Source organism: Aulonocara sp. 'chitande type north' Nkhata Bay, linkage group LG19 (genome assembly GCF_057382095.1).
Source record: "Aulonocara sp. 'chitande type north' Nkhata Bay isolate Kocher_YH1m ecotype deep benthic linkage group LG19, A_spYH_male_GT1.1, whole genome shotgun sequence".
NCBI classification, from domain to species: domain Eukaryota; kingdom Metazoa; phylum Chordata; class Actinopteri; order Cichliformes; family Cichlidae; genus Aulonocara; species Aulonocara sp. 'chitande type north' Nkhata Bay.
Genome location: NC_141362.1, coordinates 22,932,521 through 22,952,507, shown reverse-complemented (window position 1 = coordinate 22,952,507; position 19,987 = coordinate 22,932,521). Strand labels below are relative to the sequence as shown.

Here is a 19,987-nt window from a genome sequence, read left to right as displayed (position 1 = left end):
CTTTAACACTGTGTTACATTCATGTTAATTAAAACATCTTTGCAGACAATAAGGTTTTTATTCAGCTCACAAAAGAAAATTGATGAACATTAATAAGGCTCATAAGTAGAACTGTGAGGTCACTTTTCATTTCCCTTCAATTCCTTTGTATAAAGTGCAGGTTTTGCAACTTTAGAAAAATAGTTGCATATTTGGAAAACATTTTTTTACCTGGTTTGTTAAATTTATTCATGAACAAAAACTTACATAAGTTACATAAATATTTAAATTCAAGTAAATGCTGCATCTAAAATCCATGACTTGATTTAATTTCTTTCATTCATTGTGTTTCTGCTTGATGACTCTGGTTGTCTTTAGTGGACCAATTATTCTCATCAGTCTCTTCATTAACAATCTGCACCTGCAGCCTTCAGTCAAAGTGAACGATGTGTTTTGTAAAGCTATAAATTACTGTGTGAACACTCCACCATCATGCCAACACAGACAGTAATAATCTGCAGCAACTCAGAAAACCCAACATGACAGAGTTATTGGAAAAATCATCCTAATGAGGTTTTCTGTGTGAGTCCATTAGAAAATCTTAAAATCTGAGGAGTAGTAAGACATAAAAATAATTATTTATTTATTCATCTAATTTTATTATCGTTCATTTTATCTATTAGACTTAGAAAGGATGCTGGAATAACATAAAAATAATTAAACATATGTAGCCTCAGGATCCTTTAACCTACCACATGAATTTTTCCTTTCGTACATTAGGTTGACAGTAATGATAGTCAGTCATGTGATTTTTGTGAGAACCACAACTTGTCAAAAACTTCTCCTGCTGGCTTCCAGCAACATGAACAACTATCTTAATATTAATGAACTATTAATGAATCTTGCTGTGGTTATGGGCAAATGTTTGACTTGTTTCCTGTTTTTACTCTAAACTGACACAACAGGCTTCTCATGTGTCTCTGCTCTCTCCTCCTCCAAGCAGCTCTCTGTGACTCAGCAATGCTGCATTTTAAAGATGAGCAGAAATAGATTAGAGACATTTTATACCTTCAAATCCGCTCTTCTACAAAAGCACTTAAGTAACAAAAAAAACCATGAGAAAAATGCAAATGAAATTTGAAAGTTTTGGAGAGAGGTGGACAAACCTCACATCAATTTTCAGTGTTTATTCTAAGCTGAACTAACAAAGTCCTCATTTGTCTCTGCTCTCACCTCCAGCAGGGCTCTTTGCTCCCCCAGTGATGATAAACCGTCAAGACAGGAGTTGAGTGTGAGATAAGCAACCTGCTACTCTTAGCAATATGAGTTGTAAGGTTGGAACAAACAGCACTGCTGTACAGAGTTGGCAACATCAACTTAGAGGGTGATATGTAACTTAGCTGGTGGGTATGGATGTTGTTAAATGGTAATAGTATGATTATTACTGCAAATACAGCTTTTAATGATGAATAAGATTATCTTTGGTCTTTCAGATATAAATGTGTTGAAATAAAAAAAATCCCAACTGTAGATTCATTATTTTGACAATGATCAAGAGAAAATCAGTGTTTTTTATTCATTATACAGGTGGCAACATACAATGATAAAAATCTTAAAACAGATTGTTTTTTTATCATTACCAAGTAGCTTAATACGAATATAAATATAAACATTTATGCTTCACCTGTTTATACAAACAGCAAAACTCTTCATGTGAATGTAATGTAATTATTCAAGTAATGTAATGTTAACAGAAAATGACTTGATCACAGCAGATGTTTTTAAAATTCTTATTTCGAAATGCCTCAATAGACATGACGTGTTTAAATTAATTTCTTTATTTAGTGCTTGGTGAGGTTAATGTCTGCTCTGTGTTCACTGGTCTGTGTCAGAGTCTCTCCTACTTCAGCAGCTGCAGTCACAGCTCAGAGTCTCTGCAGTCTGACTAAAGGAGGTTTTTGTATGACTACAAATCATTGTGTGAACACTGGCCCGCTATGCACACTCTTACAGTAGTAAACTGCTGCATCTTCAGCCTGAACTCCACTAATGGTCATAGAGAAGTCAGATCTGCTTCCACTGCCACTAAATCGAGATGGTGTTCCTGAATGACTTATGCTTACATGTCGAATTAGGAGCTTTGGAGTTTGTCCAGATTTCTGTTGATACCAGAACATACACTGACCAGCACCACAGCCACCAACAGCTTGGTTGGTCCTACAGGTCAGGGTGACAGTAGATCCAGGAGTAAATGTCACTACTGGAGGTTGAGTCACAGTCACCTGACCGCTGCATCCTGCAGACAGAAACAAATCATTCATTTATCAGCAGAAATCAATGAGAGAAAAAGCAGCACATCATGGTTGAAATGTTGCTGAGTGAATGAACCTGTAAAACAGCAGCAGGTCAGCATCCAGATGAGGATGGTGATGAGAGTCATGGTGGTTGTGCTTTCTGCTGTGTTGACTGACAGATGTGAGTCCTGCAGTGTTGAAGTCACAGGACTATAAACCTTCTCAGTTCTCTGGAGGATCAGCTGATGATGCAAAGCCTCCTCTCTATGGAAATGATTTCTATGTTCTCAGCAACGAGGGACGCAAAGTCAGAAGAAAAATAGTTTGAACTAATACTATTATACATTATACAAACTTTAATGATACCACTGACTTTTTATGTAATGGAGGAAAATATAAAGAAAATATAATTCTGCATTTTTAATATCTGGATTAAAACAGCACTTTGGTTGGTAAGCTTACTTCATACTTTTGGTAACAGACATTGCGCCTCTATTGTTGTTCTAAATATATTGCCAAAATCTCATAATTCATGTTTTAGCATTTTACAGTTTCTTAGCTTTTCTTTTTCTTTTTTTTTTTCTTTTTTCATTCTTTCATTCACCGATTTATTTCTTTTCCTCAGACCACGCCGGATCTGTTAATATCAACAACGCTGCACACTCAGAATTGTACAGCTGATTCTTCCCTTCAGACCGCACTGGATCTGTTACTTCAGCACAATAAACACTGATTTTCCTTCAAAATCAGTTTACCAAGAGCCACAAAACCATTTCTGACTTGATTTTCTGAAATTCTGTGTCACTTAAACATCCTGACCGCACCAGGTGTTTTCTGTCGGACTTCCTCGTCCGAAATTACTCTTTTTACTCACAAACAAGTGTATCTCAAAATGATCTTCTGATCATAGCTATTCCTGAGGCCACAAATGTCAGCAGCGCCACCTGAGTAAAATCTTAGTAAACGTCTTTACTAAGGAGGACGTTTTTCAACTTTGTGACCAAACACTTATTGAACCATAAACTGACCAATAACTCTTATATTCTCTTATTCTTTAATCACACATTGGTCTCTTCCATCCATCCATCCATTCACTTCCGCTTATCCTTTTCAGGGTCGCGGGGGGCGCTGGAGCCTATCCCAGCTGTCATAGGGCGAGAGGCGGGGTACACCCTGGACAGGTCGCCAGTCTGTCGCAAGGCTAACACACAGGGACAAACAACCATTCGCACTCACATTCATACCTAGTGACAATTTGGGTTATCCAATTAACCTATCCCCACAAGCTGCATGTCTTTGGACGGTGGGAGGAAGCCGGAGTACCCGGAGAGAACCCACGCAAACACGGGGAGAACATGCAAACTCCACACAGAAAGACCCCGGCCTGGTGTTGGAATTGAACTCAGGACCTTCTTGCTGTGCGGCAACAGTGCTAACCACCGTGCCACCGTGCTGCCCCACATTGGTCTCTTTTCTCTCCTATTTCCTCATAACATCTCATGTTACTTTTATCTCAGTACTGTCTTTTTCTCAAAGTTTCATTATCCTTACTTCAAAGCTTCTCATTACGTCAAAGCTCCCCTTCATCACGGTGTTAATGTTATGCTAACATAGCTGTTTCGCTAGTCACATAGCACATCACTATATACCAGCTAGCCAAACTTCAGTAACCCTACAAACATCACTGCTGCTTACTTTCCTGTCTTCATGTATGTCCGAAGTGATAGCAGAGCTGTGCCTTTTAATTTGTTTTAGAAATCCCTCAGTCAGAACCTGGTATATTATATTTAGATGGAAACTAGCGAGCTAACTCTCTGCTAACTTCTAACTCCGTTACATTTCCGTTACTGCAAGTGTGGCTGTGCACGGTGTGGACTTTAAATATACCACTGCCTCAGAGGGCAGTGGCTCGAATCCCATGCAGACCATTAATTGGGGAAGTGTGCTGAATAAAAAAAATTAAAAAAAAAAAAATCCCTGGCTCTGAAATTCACCTGCTATGCTTGCTTGGATGGGTTCTCTCTGCCTTTTACCGCTGTCTGAAAATCACTTTTCCCTCAATCAATATTGGTTGTTATGGTTGCTATGGACCGCCAAACACGCTTTTCTTCATGTCCAAACAAACGCTCAATTTTGCCTTCATTAACACAAATTATACATCAAAACATAGGTATTTTTCTTGCCTTTCACAAAATGGCACTGTCATCATTGTAGGAGTTGCCGTTTTCTCGCAAATGGCCTCGAAGCAACACAGTTAAAAAAAATGTCCACATACAAAGTATATGGAGATTTGAGTGAAAATGACAGCTGAAATTCTGTAACAGAGGCGTTTTCAACTCGTCATATCTTCTAGATATATTTTTCTTTAGAGACCTGAAAACCGCCTTGATTTTTTTTATTTTTATTAAAGCATGCTGATTGTTGCAGTGAAAGAATGATGTCGACAGCCCGTGTACTTTTGGAGTTACAGAACATTTTGTAACACGAAGAAACAGCAATTTTCACCTCTCAGTTGTGGTAAACGCTTGAAATATATTATGGAGAACGCGCTTTGGGAGCCAGAGACCCGGGTTGAAATCTAGCCAGTGGCAGTATCTAATATCTTTCCCTAATTCACTTTATAATTACAAATTCTCAACACTTGAACATTCCCACGAGTGCTCTGATCAAAACAGTGCAAGAATGAGCTCTTTAGCTTTTGATTTTCAACTTATCCACATTTCTTTGCGGACACTCCTGCATGTCACAAATACATTGCACAAAGCGCATCTGTGGCTGTGTACCATTTGTGGTGCGTTGGCTCCCTCTGCTGGTACGCGCCTCATTCAAATGTCGCCGCACATTTAAAAATGCAGGGTGTCTTTACACTGTCATAGCTCCTAGATAGATTTCTTAAGAGACCTGAAAATCACTGTGATTATTCACCATAGCCTGCTGAGTCTTACAGTGAAAGAACGATGTCAACGTATAGCATTGTCGGTTACTTTAATTGTGTTTGGGGTTTTTTTTATCAAATCCTACAAAACAGGACCATTGTGACACAAAACCTCTCACCAGTGTTGGGGAGTAACGGAATACATGTACCGCCGTTACGTATTTAGAATACAAAATATGAGTAACTGTATTCCGTTACAGTTACCGTTTAAAAAAGTGGTATTCAGAATACAGTTACTTTGTTGAAATAAATGGAATACACTGGGGTACTTTCCTGTTTCATTTTGTCGCGGGTCAGGACTGTTTGGGTTTTGTTTGCCAGCTATGTTCTTTTGTTCCAGGCGGCAGCGTTACGGTTGCCATGGTTACAGGGCGACGCTCTCTCTCTCTGCGACTGTGTGTTTCCTGGGTGAGAGAGCGCCTTTTCGTTGTTGTTGTTGTTGTTGTGCTAAGCTAACAGGCAGAATGCTACAAGCATAGCTCTAAAGAATGTAGCATCATGTTCAGTGTAGTCCGTGCTGCTGGGAGAATGGACTGCCATACACGTTATGTGTCTGTGAGCGCTAGGAGGGAGAAAAAGGGGAGTGGAAAGGTACGAGCAGTCATCGAGCAAAAACGGGAGCTGGAAGCATGTAAATATAATAATAACCACTGCAGCCAAGAAGAGCCTGACGAGCCCAGTTGTAAGTAAGTGTTGCAGGAATTGCTGTCTTGTGTGTGACTGGGTGCAGTAAGGAGTGTATGTAATGTGTGTGTGAGCATGCGCGTGAAGGAAACGCGGGGAGCGAAAGAGAAAAAAAGAGAGTGAGAGAGTGTGTCATGGGTAGAGGGCGACCGGGAGCAGCGTTCTAACGGGCTACAGGCTATGCAGTGTGTTTCCAAAGTGTGCAGTACTGTTATTAAAGCCTCATCTCTTCAGTACTCTCCGGTGCCTCGGCTGATTTCTGTCTGCCTCACTACTCCACAAAAGTGTAGGGAGTTAACCCCGAAGGAGGACAAACTTCGGCCCTGGAGGAAGCATCTCCCCTCGTGTCTCCCGACCACGGTCAGGGGACTGACGGCGAGGAATGGTTAACATAAGCTATTAAGACTCGACTGTACACTGTGTTCGTGTTTTCCTCCGAAAACAACAAGTTCCGTTGGAGCAGCCTTTCAACGCCTCTCTCTGTCTGTCGCAAGAAAAGTTGACCCACACAACAAAGTAGAGCTATTTTTCGGCTACCAGCCGTATTATGCTGGGCTTACACTGTGCGATTTTTTTCAGTCGCGCGATTCAGCTCCTGCTCAAACTGTACAATTGACTCGCAGGGGTTAGAAGCTCATAGGTCACGATGCAGGGTCTCACACTATACGGCCCGATGCTCTGATGCGACCTGAGTGCTCACACTGTGCGTCCATAAAAATGAAGGTTATAACATAAATTCTGTCGCTCGCTCTCCCTCTCCGTCTTTCACTCACACAGACACACCACCACCATCAACTTTGCTAAATTGCTAATGAAAAACATTGGTCAGGCAGCTGTGATTGAGCAGCAGTGTCGATCCAACTATTTTCACGGTTGTTGTGGTCGTGATAATTTTGTGAGGCCACATCGAAAGGGCTCGGATGGTTCTACAGGTTGTGCCTCCCTCGCTTGTGTCCAGATCACACGCTGCACTGCCGTGCTACGCCGTCTTTTTCGCTGACATTTGTGTTTGCGCGTGCGCAGTGTGGCAAACTGCGGTGACACCCTCACGACCAAGCGATTGATGATCGGGAGCTGGTCGTGAGGTGTCAATCGCTTCTCGTTACCCCACGTATACTACACGATGCACGACGCACAATGAAGGCCAAAATCGGGCCGATCGCCAAAACGATCGCACGACTCAAAAATCGGCTCAAAATGGGCCAAAAATCGCACAGTGTGAGCCCAGCATTAGTCAGAGGTCCCTTTACTACAGTTCGGAGTCGCGGACCTTCAGTAATAGTAATAAATCACACAGCAATAGTACATTCACGTTGTTGTAAAAAGCATGATAATATTGTAGCGGGTCAGGGCTGTTCGGGGTTCTGCTTGTACAGTTATGTTTTGTGTATGTTGCCATGGTGACGGGTGACGCCCTCTCGCTGCGACGGTGTGTCCTTCCGGGGTCAGAGGGCGCCCTATGTGTGTTGTGGTTGCCACGCTGAGCAGTTAGCTAGTGGCAGTGTGTTCTTCTGCAAATGTTATAAACGGCTGTGCTCCCTGGCTAGCTCACGGGAAGCAAGACCAAACGATACCTCCGTTTCCTCCTTGTCTGAACTCGCCACAATATATTAAGTAATCCAAAGTATTCAGAATACGGTACTGTCATTGAGTAACGTAACGGAATAGGTTACAGAATACATTTTGGGGCATGTATTCTGTATTCTGTAATGGAATACATTTTAAAAGTAACCTTCCCAACACTGCCTCTCACACACTAACACAGACTCTTTATACAGATACAGAGCTTTACATGTATAAATAAGGCAGAGAAAAATGCATAAAACACAAGCTATCAACAGACTGTTGGTGGACACCATGTCACTCTATTTTGTTTTTATCTTGTTTCTTTTTGGTGTAGCCTCATTAAACAAAATGTTTATAAAAATGACCACTTTTATTATGAATTATTATGAAATTAATAATTCATTATTAATTATTTATTATGAACACACCTGCAACCCTCAAGTGGAGGTGGCAGAGAGGAGGCACTTGGAGTTTCGGTCGAGAAAGTGTCCGTGTGACTGAGTCCTGTCCCATCGCTGCTTCAAGGTCTGTCGGTCCAGCTTGTTGAGGGCCTGAGAGCAAAGATGGATATCCTGGACCAATTCTGACAAACTGTCCAGATCTTGACTCTCCCAAGGGCCAGAGACCTGACAACCTGCAGGTTAAGCAACAAAGAAACATTTTATTTCATATCCATAATGTCCATTTCCCCCCCTATAAATATTTGACATCCAAATGTAGCCAATTAGCTAGCATCCAGCAATGTTTTCTGCCCTATAAAATGGAAAATTAATTCACAACTAATCTTTTTTTTTTTATCTTTAAACCACACTTCTATATTGTAATGTCTGTGTGTGTACTCACCATGTAACACCTCTGTGCATACATACTAAATGTTCAAACTTAGAAATGTGTCAAAAGGAAACAGACTGATAGCAAGAAACAAACTGTTGCCAAGTACAACTTTGCACAGGTGATAAAAACATCAAAGAAATCCAAATTGTGAATTAGTGTGAAACTCCATGTCCATGGAGTATCTCCAAGTTCACACATATGCATACCTTCGAGGTTTAGAAGTGTCAGTGGTCGACGGGCCTCTCTGACAGACGCCAGGATGTTGTGAAGTCCCGCTGATGTAACAGACAGATTTCCTGACAGATTCAGACTCACCAGTGTGGGACACGACGAGAGGCACCTGTGAAATTATAATAAAAAGTCCAACAGGCCAGTAAAGAGTGACAATTTAAACAAAGGCAAAGCCCTAATAACTTGAGTAATAACTGAGCCGTAGAAATGACGCCCTCACACACAAACCTCGCCAAGGTAGCTACGCTGCTGTCTGTCAGCCCATTTGCAGCAGGCTGAGGTGGGTCAGAGAGCACTCGTCCTGCAAAAAAACAAAAGTCTTAACCTGATTGCATAGTTATATCTTTCGACAATAAATGACATTGCATGATTTTTGCATGCACACCTGTGACAGGACTTTGGCGAAGTGTTCCAGTGCCGGGTAATCAGCAGGCCCTCTGTATACGGCTGACAGGTCCACGTGTGTGAGGCAGTGGAGGGGCAGAGTCTTTAACACCAGCTCAAAGCCAGTGGAGCCCAGGGGATTGTGGGACAGGCACACTGCTTTCAAATGGCCTGTGCCTGAACGTTCAGAAGATGTAAAGTTAGTTGCAGTTTTGCTTATGGGTGGGAGTTCAGTGAAGCCTAAGGCTTCAGTCAGCTGCTTGTTAGAGAGCGTTGGGTCTAAGCTCAAACCCCACTGTTTCCAGGACTTATTCTTATGTCTGTGGTTGCTCTTCTCCCCTCCAGTGGGTGTGTTGAGGCCCACCCTCACAGTCCTCCCTTCATCCAAAGAGGAAGACAAACAGAGCATCCCCAGGGGTTTCAATAAGCTTGGGGATAGACGGTCGCTACAGCTGGAGCAGCACCCTGAGCCTCTCTGCAGACCAGTGGAGAAAGCGGGCTCAGTGAGCTGTGAGGCCAGTCTGAGTGGACAGAGCCCCGTCACTCAAACCCTGGACCCTGACCACTGCTAAGAGTAGAGCTTCAGCAACACTTCCTGTCTGCATGATGTGTTTGATGAAGCTACAGGTTTTGTTTGTTCATATTTTTCTGCAAACATTTGACTCTCTATTGTTATGCATGCAGATTTCATTTGCTTGTTCATGTTGTGCTTTGAAATCATGCTATAAAAAACAAGTCTGCATCACAAAATAAAATCCCAGTTCATGAAAAATCACTAATGTTTTAACCTTTTATTCTATATCTATGATCATTTATAACTTTTATAAAAAATGCCATTTATGAAGGTAACTAAATACATAAACATCAGTTTCTGTCATTACACTAAAAAAAAGACGTGCTCATGAACTTTTGCTCATATTTAATGATAAATATAAAGGTTGAATCATTATAAACGTAGTTGTATACTTCTTTAGTTTTAGTTTTATTCAGTGCGTTTGTGGTTGATGATTCTTGTGTTAGTGGATTAGTTATTCTCATCACAGTCCAGCACACTGCACCTGCAGCCTTTAACCAGACTGAAGGAGGTTCTTGTACTGCTATAAATCACTGTTTAAACATCCGACTACAACGACAGCCCAAATAGCAACAATCTCCAACATCTTCAGACTGAAACCCACTGATGGTTAAAGTGTACTGAGAACCAGATCTACTGCCACTGAATCGAGACGGAGTTCCTGAAGAGAGACTTGATGCTCCGTATATAAGAAGTTTGGGACTCTCTCCAGTTTTCTGAAGGTACCAACTGAGATCAGCACCAATGTTTGAACTCCCTGTAGCACTGATGGTCACAGTCCCACCAAGACTGACAGACTTGACTTCATCAGTCTGAGTCAGAAAATTATTGGCAAATGACTCTGAAACGAAGAATAAAATGACAAGTTTGTTTTTTAGACACAAACATAAAAAGAACAAAGAAAATTTCATCAAATATAAAACAGTCTGTGTCTTAAATGTAAGAATCTCTCACCCTGACTCAGAAAGCCTAACAAAAGAACCACCAACATTGGAAACACCATCCTGACTCAGTTTTCAATGAAAGTGTATGAGAGCATGTGTGACAGCAGAACTTAAACTGTGAGGAGAAGTGATGCATGAAAGTGTGCAAAACCCATTTTAGGAGGTCAGCTGAGGAGAGGATCATTCAACCTTTTCATTCTACATGTATTTCAAAAAAGAAACTTATACATAGTGTTTTAAAGCTTTTAAATTGTAAACTTATCTAATATTAGTTTGTTGTTTGAATAATTTAGTCCTGCACAGCTCCTGTAAAACCCTGTGATGAAGGGTTTACTCCACAGAAACCAGGTATTTGATATTTTTAAACCATGTACAGGTGAATTGGATCTTTCCAAAAATAAAAGAAATTATTTTGTTTTGTTTTGTTTGGGTTTTTTTGTTTGTTTTAGTTTAATTGTTTTTCTGTTTGTTTTTTGTTGCTTAGATTGTTTGTTGGTTGCTCTTTTACCCATGAGCATACTGTTAGGTTAGTCTTCTAACTCCAGTGATGCGGTGAGTTCCCTTCCAATTATGTCCAAAAAGCTCATTTTAGTCAATTTGTTATATTATGTCCACCAGAGTGTGTTGCAGTTACTTTGATGACAAAACATTCAGTGTGACAGGGATAAAACAATATTACTATTGTGCATACCAGTCTTGTTAAAAACTGAAAAATTTCACATTACTGGATGCACGATACATATTCAAATTATAGCATGGGTCAGTGAGAACACCTGCACCTGTGAAGTCTGGGTGGTGCTTGATTTAATGAGTTATCATTACCATGGTATTAAATTACAGATTATTACACAGAAAACATCACATGTGTTTCCTGGTAGTCATTGCTCTTCTGTAAGTTTGTTATAAAACAGTATTAACGTTGTTATTAATGTGTTAATAAATACAAACAAGCAGTTTTGCATTTTGCAGCTCTGCTTTTTTCTTATTTCTGTTTATTTCCTGCTGCAACTACCAGGAAATGTTTTCAAATAGGTTATTAATATGATATTATATAGAAACAGGCAGCTTTGTATTTTGCATGCTTATTACACAGAAACTACCACAGGTAATTGAGTGGTAATAGCTTAGAAATTAACATATTATTATTTTCTTTTTCTGCCTTATTATCCCACTACTAACGCCATTTATTAATAAAAGTGCCCTCGCAAAGTTCTCTATTATATTATATTTATAGTCTCTGCATTGTTGGAAATCAGTCATATGGCTCTCTACTTACATTTTGTTCAGGTCAGCTGACCACAGCTACACACACATACACACAAGCAAAGGCAATTTACTGGAGCTCACAACACAAATTATGATGTGAATTATTTCTAAGTAATTATTTTCCACACACTGCACCTCAACACCCACTCTTAGGGCTCCCCCTCCTTCAAAATTTCACTTTAATCTCTGGTTGACTCATGTTTGTCAGCATAGCACAAACGTTTTGCAATAACCACAAATTCGCTTTATGATATCTTAGGTTTTGTTTGTCGGGGGGGAGGGCGGGGGTGTTCTTAGTTAATGACAAGCACAATGGGTTAAATTTATTATTTACAATTAAAACTACCTACTAGATGATTTCAGTTGATTTCTCCTGAATTTGAATTTCTCCTGGTAGAGTGTCAATAGCTTGAAAATGGTGAGGAATTGTATGAAAATGATGTGACATAACACAGTAGTAAAAAACTTGAAACTGGCAGTTGGTTTTTGTTGTTTTTAAATGTCATGATGAACAAACATGCTATGAATACAAAGGTAAAGAAAATATATTTCATTTGTTCATATGAACGACTACTCTTGTTGTGACTACAGTCAGGAAACCTAACTAAAATTAGTTGTTATGTTTTTATTATAAACGTAATTGTTTATTTATTTAAATCCTTATGTTAAAATGGCCTTGAATGTGTTTATTGCTCAGTGAAGTTACTGTGAGGCCTGTGTTCAGTGGTCTGTGTCAGAGTCTCTTCCTCTGCAGTCAGTTCCTGCTGTAACAGCTCAGTGTCTCTGCAGTCTGACTGAGGGAGGTTTTTGTACGACTACAAATCACTGTGTGAACACCCAAACACTGTTTATGTTATGTTGACTCTGACAGTAGTAAACTGCTGCATCGTCAGCCTGAACTCCACTGATGGTCATAGAGAAGTCAGAGCTGCTTCCACTGCCACTAAATCGAGTTGGTGTTCCTGACTGAAGTGTTTTCACAAATTTTATTATGAGCTTTGGAGTCTGTCCAGATTTCTGTTGATACCAGAACATGGTGTCACCATCAGACCATCTCTGAACAGCTGGGTTGGTCCTACAGGTCAGAGTCACAGTGGATTCAGGAGCAGATGTCAGTACTGTAGGTTGAGTCACAGTCACCTGACCGCTGCATCCTGCAGACAAAAACAAATCATTCATTTATCAGCAGAAATCAATGAGAGAAAAAGCAGCACATCATGTTTGAAATGTTGCTGAGTGAATGAACCTGTAAAACAGCAGCAGGTCAGCGTCCAGATGAGGATGGTGATGAGAGTCATGGTGGTTGTGCTTTCTGCTGTGTTGACTGACAGATGTGAGTCCTGCAGTGTTGAAGTCACAGGACTATAAACCTTCTCAGTTCTCTGGAGGATCAGCTGATGATGCAAAGCCTCCTCTCTATGGAAATCATTTCTCTGCTCTCAACACACTGAAGGAAACTTTGGGGCACAAAAGCAAAAGAAAATAGTTTTGAACTAATACCTTTAAAGATTTTATGGAATAGAGAAAATATATTGGAAGCATATTTACATATTTTTAACACCTGGATTAAAATGGCACTCTGGTTTGTATGTTTACTTTTTGATTTTAGTATCAACAAATACAATATACCTGTAAAGCCATCTTTATTATATTCTCATAGTTTCAGAATTCATGATTTCTTGAAATGTTTCTCTTTGCTGTTTTAAACAGTTTTGTGTATGTGTGAGGTGAAAATTAAGTTTTGTCTTTCAATTCTTAATCCTAAAAATACAATTATGATAATCATGATTTAAAATTATTAAACACTTTAAGTCACTTTAGTGAAATCATCTTCTGCATTTAATGAGGTGTGCTGTGATGTTTTACATGAAAAAAGGTTCATTTTCAGTGGTTAGATGCTTGATCAGAGTGCAGGAGGTTTTTGTACGGCCACTTAATGAGTTTGTATCACTGTGGTGGACTTTTGGTGGAGGAACCAAACTCACCGTTGACTGTAAGTACCAGAAATTTTAATTTACTACCATTACAAAACATTTTATAAAATTTTGAAAAGATATTTGATCAAGTTTGGTGATTGTTGTTGATCATTTTCATTATTTATAAAACAAAGTTGATCTCACAGTCTGCAAAATAACTTCCCTGAGAAACTCATTCAGTTTTACAAATGTCAGAATTTATGTTAAAAAAAAAAAACACAAAAAAATATTTTGTTCCCTTTTCATTTTTAAGTTTCTCTGAAATGTTAATTAATATCTTTTTAGTATTTTCCAGTTAAAATATTTCAGGTTTTGTTATTTTCAAGCTTTGATTGTCAAATATAGTGTTTGTGGATTTATTTCTTTATTGTTTCTATTTTGAAAATATCAGTATTTTATGGATTTCCCCAAAAGTTAAAAAAAAAAAAAGTGTCAGTAAACACAGACCAGCTTTGAGTTCATGGATGATTGATTGTACTTGTAGTTTAAAAGGAAGTGAAAGAAGCAGATGACAAAGTTTAAACTGTACATGAGTGTTTCAACTCTGTGAGTGTAACATTGAAAATTATCACATAGATGAGATATTTACTGTAAAACATTATAGAAATAATAATATTCATCAATAATTAATGATTAAACACCATGTAGGTATTTCTTTCCTGCTTTGATTCTTATGTCTTTGGTTGCTCTTCTCCCCACTCTCTCCTCCAGTGGGTGTGGTGAGGCCCACCCTCACTGTCCTCCCTCCCTCCAAAGAGGAAGACAAACTGAGTAGTGCCACTCTGGTGTGTTTGGCTGCCGGCGGTTTCCCCTCAAACTGGAAGCTGGGCTGGAAGGTGGGGGGCACCAGCACATCCTCAGGTGTGTCAAGCAGCCTGGAGGTCCTGGGGACAGACGGCCACTACAGCTGGAGCAGCACCCTGAGCCTCTCTGCAGACCAGTGGAGGAAGGCGGGCTCAGTGAGCTGTGAGGCCAGTCTGAGTGGACAGTGCCCTGTCACTCAAACCCTGGACCCTGACCACTGCTCAGAGTAGAACTTCAGCAACACTTCCTGTTTGCATATGTGTTTGATGAAGCTACATGTTTCGTTTGTTTTAATTTTCCTGCAAACATTGTTGTCTGTTGTTGTGCATGCAGATGTCATCTGTTTATTCACATTGTGTTTTCAAACCATGCTATAAAAAGAAAGTCTGCAGAACAAAATAAAATCCCAGTTCATGAAAAATCACTAACATTTTATCTTTTGATTCTTTATCTATAAGAATTTATAACTTTTATAAAAAAAAATGCAATTTATTAAAGTTTGGAAATAAATACACATCGGTTTCTGTCACTACACTTAAAAAAGATGTGCTCATGAACTTTTGCTCATATTTAATGATAAATATAAAGGTTGAATCACTATAAACGTAGTTGTATATGTAACACAGTAAGGGGAATTGTTGAAAAGAATATATCAATGGGCCAATAGGTTCGACTATAGGAGCACAGGGGTGTGTTTAAATGAGACACAGAGACAAGAATGTAACTCAAAAGAACCAGCCGACTTTAGTGAAAAAAACCATGAGGTTGACAAGCACAGGTTAAAGGCACTTTACAGTTGCAGAAAGGAAACTTACAAAAATGAAAGAAAAGTAAAACACATAAACTGCTAAGACAATGACTTGGCCATATGTTACTTTTGGTTTTCAATTCTCAGTTTCAACGTTGGGTTTCAATGCTCGGGTGCACCCTAGTAACCTGACTCCTTAACTCTTATAGAAACAGATTACACAAATCCATTGTACATTCAAATGAAAATCTCACACTCTTTTCACATGTGGAGAATGTTCTACACAACAGCTTATTGTTCAAAGTCCCAAATAAAAAAATGTCCAAGGGGTAAAGTCCAAAAAATTCCCAGGGTGTGAAAGAAAATAGGGGAGAGAGAATGTCAGTCAGTGATCTCATGTATAACCAGCTGTGTGTGAAAGTGTGAGTGATACAGTCCTACCACACCGCAAGGTGCAGCAGATCATCAAGTGGAAAAGAAGCGAATCTCAGTAGTTACATTTTGGAATAAGGATGTAATGTGACACAATATGGAACAAGTAAAGTACCGTGGATACTTTCCAGAGGCGCTGTATTTGTACCTACCATTTTCTAATTGATCATTATACAAATCATTATACACGTGGGATCATACAGTATTAAAAACTCAGATCACTTTGTTTTATAATCATCAAGAGACTTAATGGGAATATAAATGTAAAAAAAAATCTGATCTTTCTGTGTAATTTGCCAACTCTTCCTGTGAATACAGGTGGAAACACAATGAGAAAGCGACTTTGTGGATGGGTCTGGGTTTTTTTTATCCTTTCTAAAATCACCCCAAATTAAATATATCTGCACAATTCTGGATTTAGTGCTTGGTGAGGTTACTGTCAGCTCTGTGTTCAGAGGTCTGTGTCAGAGTTTCTTCCTCTTCAGCAGCTGCAGTCAGTTCCTGCTGTAACAGCTCAGTGTCTCTGCAGTCTGACTGAGGGGGGTTTTTGTACGACTGCAAATCACTGTGTGAACACAGTAGTATTGTTTATTACATGGGCACTGTTACAGTAGTAAATTGCTGCATCTTCAGCCTGAACTCCACTGATGGTCATAGAGAAGTCAGAGCTGCTTCCACTGCCACTAAATCGAGTTGGCGTTCCTGACTGAATTTAAGAGTTACCAATTTTGTTAATTGGTAACTCTAAATTGCCTGTGGGAGTGAATGTGAGTGTGAATGGTTGTCTATCTCCGTGTGTTAGCCCTGTGCTATAGTAAATTTGTCTTTTATATTATATTTATAGTCTCTGCATTGTTGGAAATCAGTTATATGGCTCTCTACTTACATTTTGTTCAGGTCAGCTGACCACAGCGACACACACATACACACAAGCAAAAGCAATTTACTGGAGCTCACAACACAAATTATGATGTGACTTATTTCTAAGTAATTATTTTCCCCACACTGCACCTCAACACCCACTCTTAGGGCTCCCCCTCCTTCAAAATTTCACTTTAATCTCTGGTTGACTCATGTTTGTCAGCATAGCACAAACTCTCTTTATGATATCTTAGGTTTTGTTTTTGCGGGGGGGGGGGGGGGGGGGGGGGGGGGTTCTTAGTTAATGACAAGCACAATGGGTTACATTTATTATTTACAATTAAAACTACCTACTACTTGATTTCAGTTGATATTTCAATATGTCAATAGCTTGAAAATGGTGAGGAATTGTATGAAAATGATGTGACATAACACAGTATTAAAAAACTTGAAACTGGCAGTTGGTTTTTGTTGTTTTTAAATGTCATGATGAACAAACTTCCTATGAATACAAAGGTAAAGAAAATATATTTCATTTGTTCATATGAACGACTACTCTTGTTGTGACTACAGTCAGGAAACCTAACTAAAATTAGTTGTTATGTTTTTATTAAAATGTAATTATTTATTTATTTAAATCCTTATGTTAAAATGCCCTTGAATGGATTTAGTGCTTGGTGAGATTACTGTCAGCTCTGTGTTCAGTGGTCTGTGTCAGAGTCTCTTCCTCTGCAGTCAGTTCCTGCTGTAACAGCTCAGTGTCTCTGCAGTCTGACTGAGGGAGGTTTTTGTACGACTGCAAATCACTGTGTGAACACATTAGCACTGTTTATTACATGGTGACTCTTACAGTAGTAAACTGCTGCATCTTCAGCCTGAACTCCACTGATGGTCATAGAGAAGTCAGAGCTGCTTCCACTGCCACTAAATCGAGTTGGTGTTCCTGACTGAATTTTGTTCCCCTGTTTTATTAGGAGCTTTGGAGTCTGTCCAGATTTCTGTTGATACCAGGACATACACTGGTTATCACTATCAGGACAATATGCAACATTTTTACTGTTTTTACACGTCAGAGTGACAGTGGATCCAGGAGTAGATGTCAGTACTGGAGGTTGAGTCACAGTCACCTGACCGCTGCATCCTGCAGACAAAAACAAATCATTCATTTATCAGCAGAAATCAATGAGAGAAAAAGCAGCACATCATGTTTGAAATGTTGCTGAGTGAATGAACCTGTAAAACAGCAGCAGGTCAGCGTCCAGATGAGGATGGTGATGAGAGTCATGGTGGTTGTGCTTTCTGCTGTGTTGACTGACAGATGTGAGTCCTGCAGTGTTGAAGTCACAGGACTATAAACCTTCTCAGTTCTCTGGAGGATCAGCTGATGATGCAAAGCCTCCTCTCTATGGAAATCATTTCTCTGCTCTCAACACACTGAAGGCAATTTATATATCTTATTTTTGTTTATTGAACATTTTGAATGTGTTCTACTTTCTTTCCTACCTGAAATATTTTTACCATTTTATGTATTGTCATCTAGATATTAATTATGCTGTGAAAGAGTATATGTGAATCTAATGTATTCATGTGTATTCTTCATTCAATTTTAATTATATTGATTCTGCATATGTTTTTCCAGTTCATTCAATTAAGTTTTTTAATAGGTTAATAATATGTTATTATATAGAAACGGGCAGCTTTGCATTTTGCATGCTTATTACATGGAACTACCACAGGTAATTGAGTGGTAATAGCTTAGAAAACAAATCATTCATTTATCAACAAAAATAAATGAGGGAAAAAGCAGCACATCTTGCTTGAAATGTTCCTTGGCTTCATCAGTCTGAGTCAAAAAGTTATTGGCAAATGAGCCTGAAATGAAGAAAAAAATAAAAACTAACTAACAAAAGAACCACCTTTTTTGACCTCAAATTTTACTGAGAAAGAATGAGTAACATATTTTAATATTTTATATTTTTTTTATAACACACTCTGCAGTTTCAGATGCATTTTGAGTTCCTGAAAATAACTGCATTATTATTGCTTTAACATGATGATGTTGGCATTTTTGCTCAGACCTCACAGAGCTTTTTGATTTTAAACTCATTAGATAATAATTATTGAAGCTCAAGAAGACCAGATCCTCAGTCTGTGAGGTAAAACTTGTTTTGTTTTAACATACTAACTACTAATCTAGCAGGTTGTATATGTTACTGCATGTTTACTTATAAAGTCAAGTCTCTGTCTATGGTATGAAACTAATCTAATCCAAAGGAAAAAATCCGTATTCTGGAGTTTATTTTACCTTTTGCTTTGGAACTATAGATTCTAAGAACAATGTTTGTTTCTGCAGAAGGAAACTGTTTGCATAACTGAAGTGTGAAGCTGAAAAAAGGAGCGCAAATGTCAATTTCACTACCCGTTAATGAGTATCAGGGAGTTTCTATGGAACAGTGTTGTCTCTAATCTCCTCCGAGAGATCATCGCTGCAACACATCAGTCCCTAGTTTAATTTGATATTAGTATAACTAATGTGCTTGTTCTCACACATATGTTTCAACACAGCAGTAATTTAGATCTTCATAAGTTCAGAGTTGAGGTAATTACAGATTTCTGTGCTGGCTGTACAGCTCAGAGAGACGGCCTTATAGACTTAAAGACAGCTGTCCACCCAGCAAAACATTAAAAACTGTCATTTTACAGAAGGGAAAAAAATTCTGTATCATACTGAAACTATAGAAAACTATTTTGCATCCAGGGTGTGCGACAGATATTCAAATTAATGCATGGGTCAGTGAGCACACACCTGCACCAATGGAGTCTGGGTGGAAATTGTACATTGCTGCTGTACAAATAGTGCCCTCTTATGTCAAAATAAGAGAATACATAAAAAATTGACTCTGATACACAGATCCAAAAAGCAGACTGGACATCGATGAAAAAACACATTTTCTTTGTCTCCTTCTGGCCAATTGTAATTTTCTTTAATTCATTTCTGTCAAGGTTTTTATACATGTTTTGTCTGTCTGTGTCTCAGTTGCCATTTTGTGACTTTTGCATTCAATGTATTTCTTTATAGAGTGTTTTTATACTTTGGCTTATTTGGTTATTAATTTGCTTATTTGCATTTCCTTATATTGTTTTATGCCATTTTGCTATGTTTCCCTGTGACAGGAAACATAATCAAGATCAATTTCAAATAAAAGTAAATATATGTTTTATATTAAATGTTTAACTGAAAAATACATGTATTGTAAATACATGTATAAAGTACGGGTACCTTGTTTGTGTGATATGTGAAGTTCTTTTTTTACATTTGCATTATATTGTAAATGTGGAACACTTTGTGACTTAGTCTATGTATCTATCTTAAATGTGAGAACTCTATTTTAAAAACTGTTAGAACATCTTATTATTATGTTACCTTATTGTGTGCAGTGCAAAATGTAGAGAAGAAAATACAATGTACTACAGA

General features: G+C 38.7%; 3 gene segments (V, D, J or C); 1 reads left to right on the top strand and 2 right to left on the bottom strand.

Moving 5' to 3' along the window:
* Positions 1 to 683: 683 nt before the first annotated feature.
* Positions 684 to 4,259, bottom strand: LOC147307013 (immunoglobulin lambda variable 7-46-like). The segment is given in 4 exon segments: positions 684 to 1,002; positions 2,103 to 2,275; positions 2,368 to 2,552; positions 3,969 to 4,259. Coding segments are annotated over 4 exon segments (381 nt in total).
* Positions 4,260 to 13,025: 8,766 nt separating this feature from the next.
* Positions 13,026 to 14,895, top strand: LOC147307012 (Ig lambda chain C region-like). The segment is given in 2 exon segments: positions 13,026 to 13,684; positions 14,379 to 14,895. Coding segments are annotated over 2 exon segments (474 nt in total).
* A 2,420-nt stretch (positions 14,896 to 17,315) lies between these two features.
* Positions 17,316 to 17,797, bottom strand: LOC147307011 (Ig kappa chain V-VI region NQ2-48.2.2-like). The segment is given in 2 exon segments: positions 17,316 to 17,653; positions 17,746 to 17,797. Coding segments are annotated over 2 exon segments (390 nt in total).
* Between the last annotated feature and the right edge of the window lie 2,190 nt (positions 17,798 to 19,987).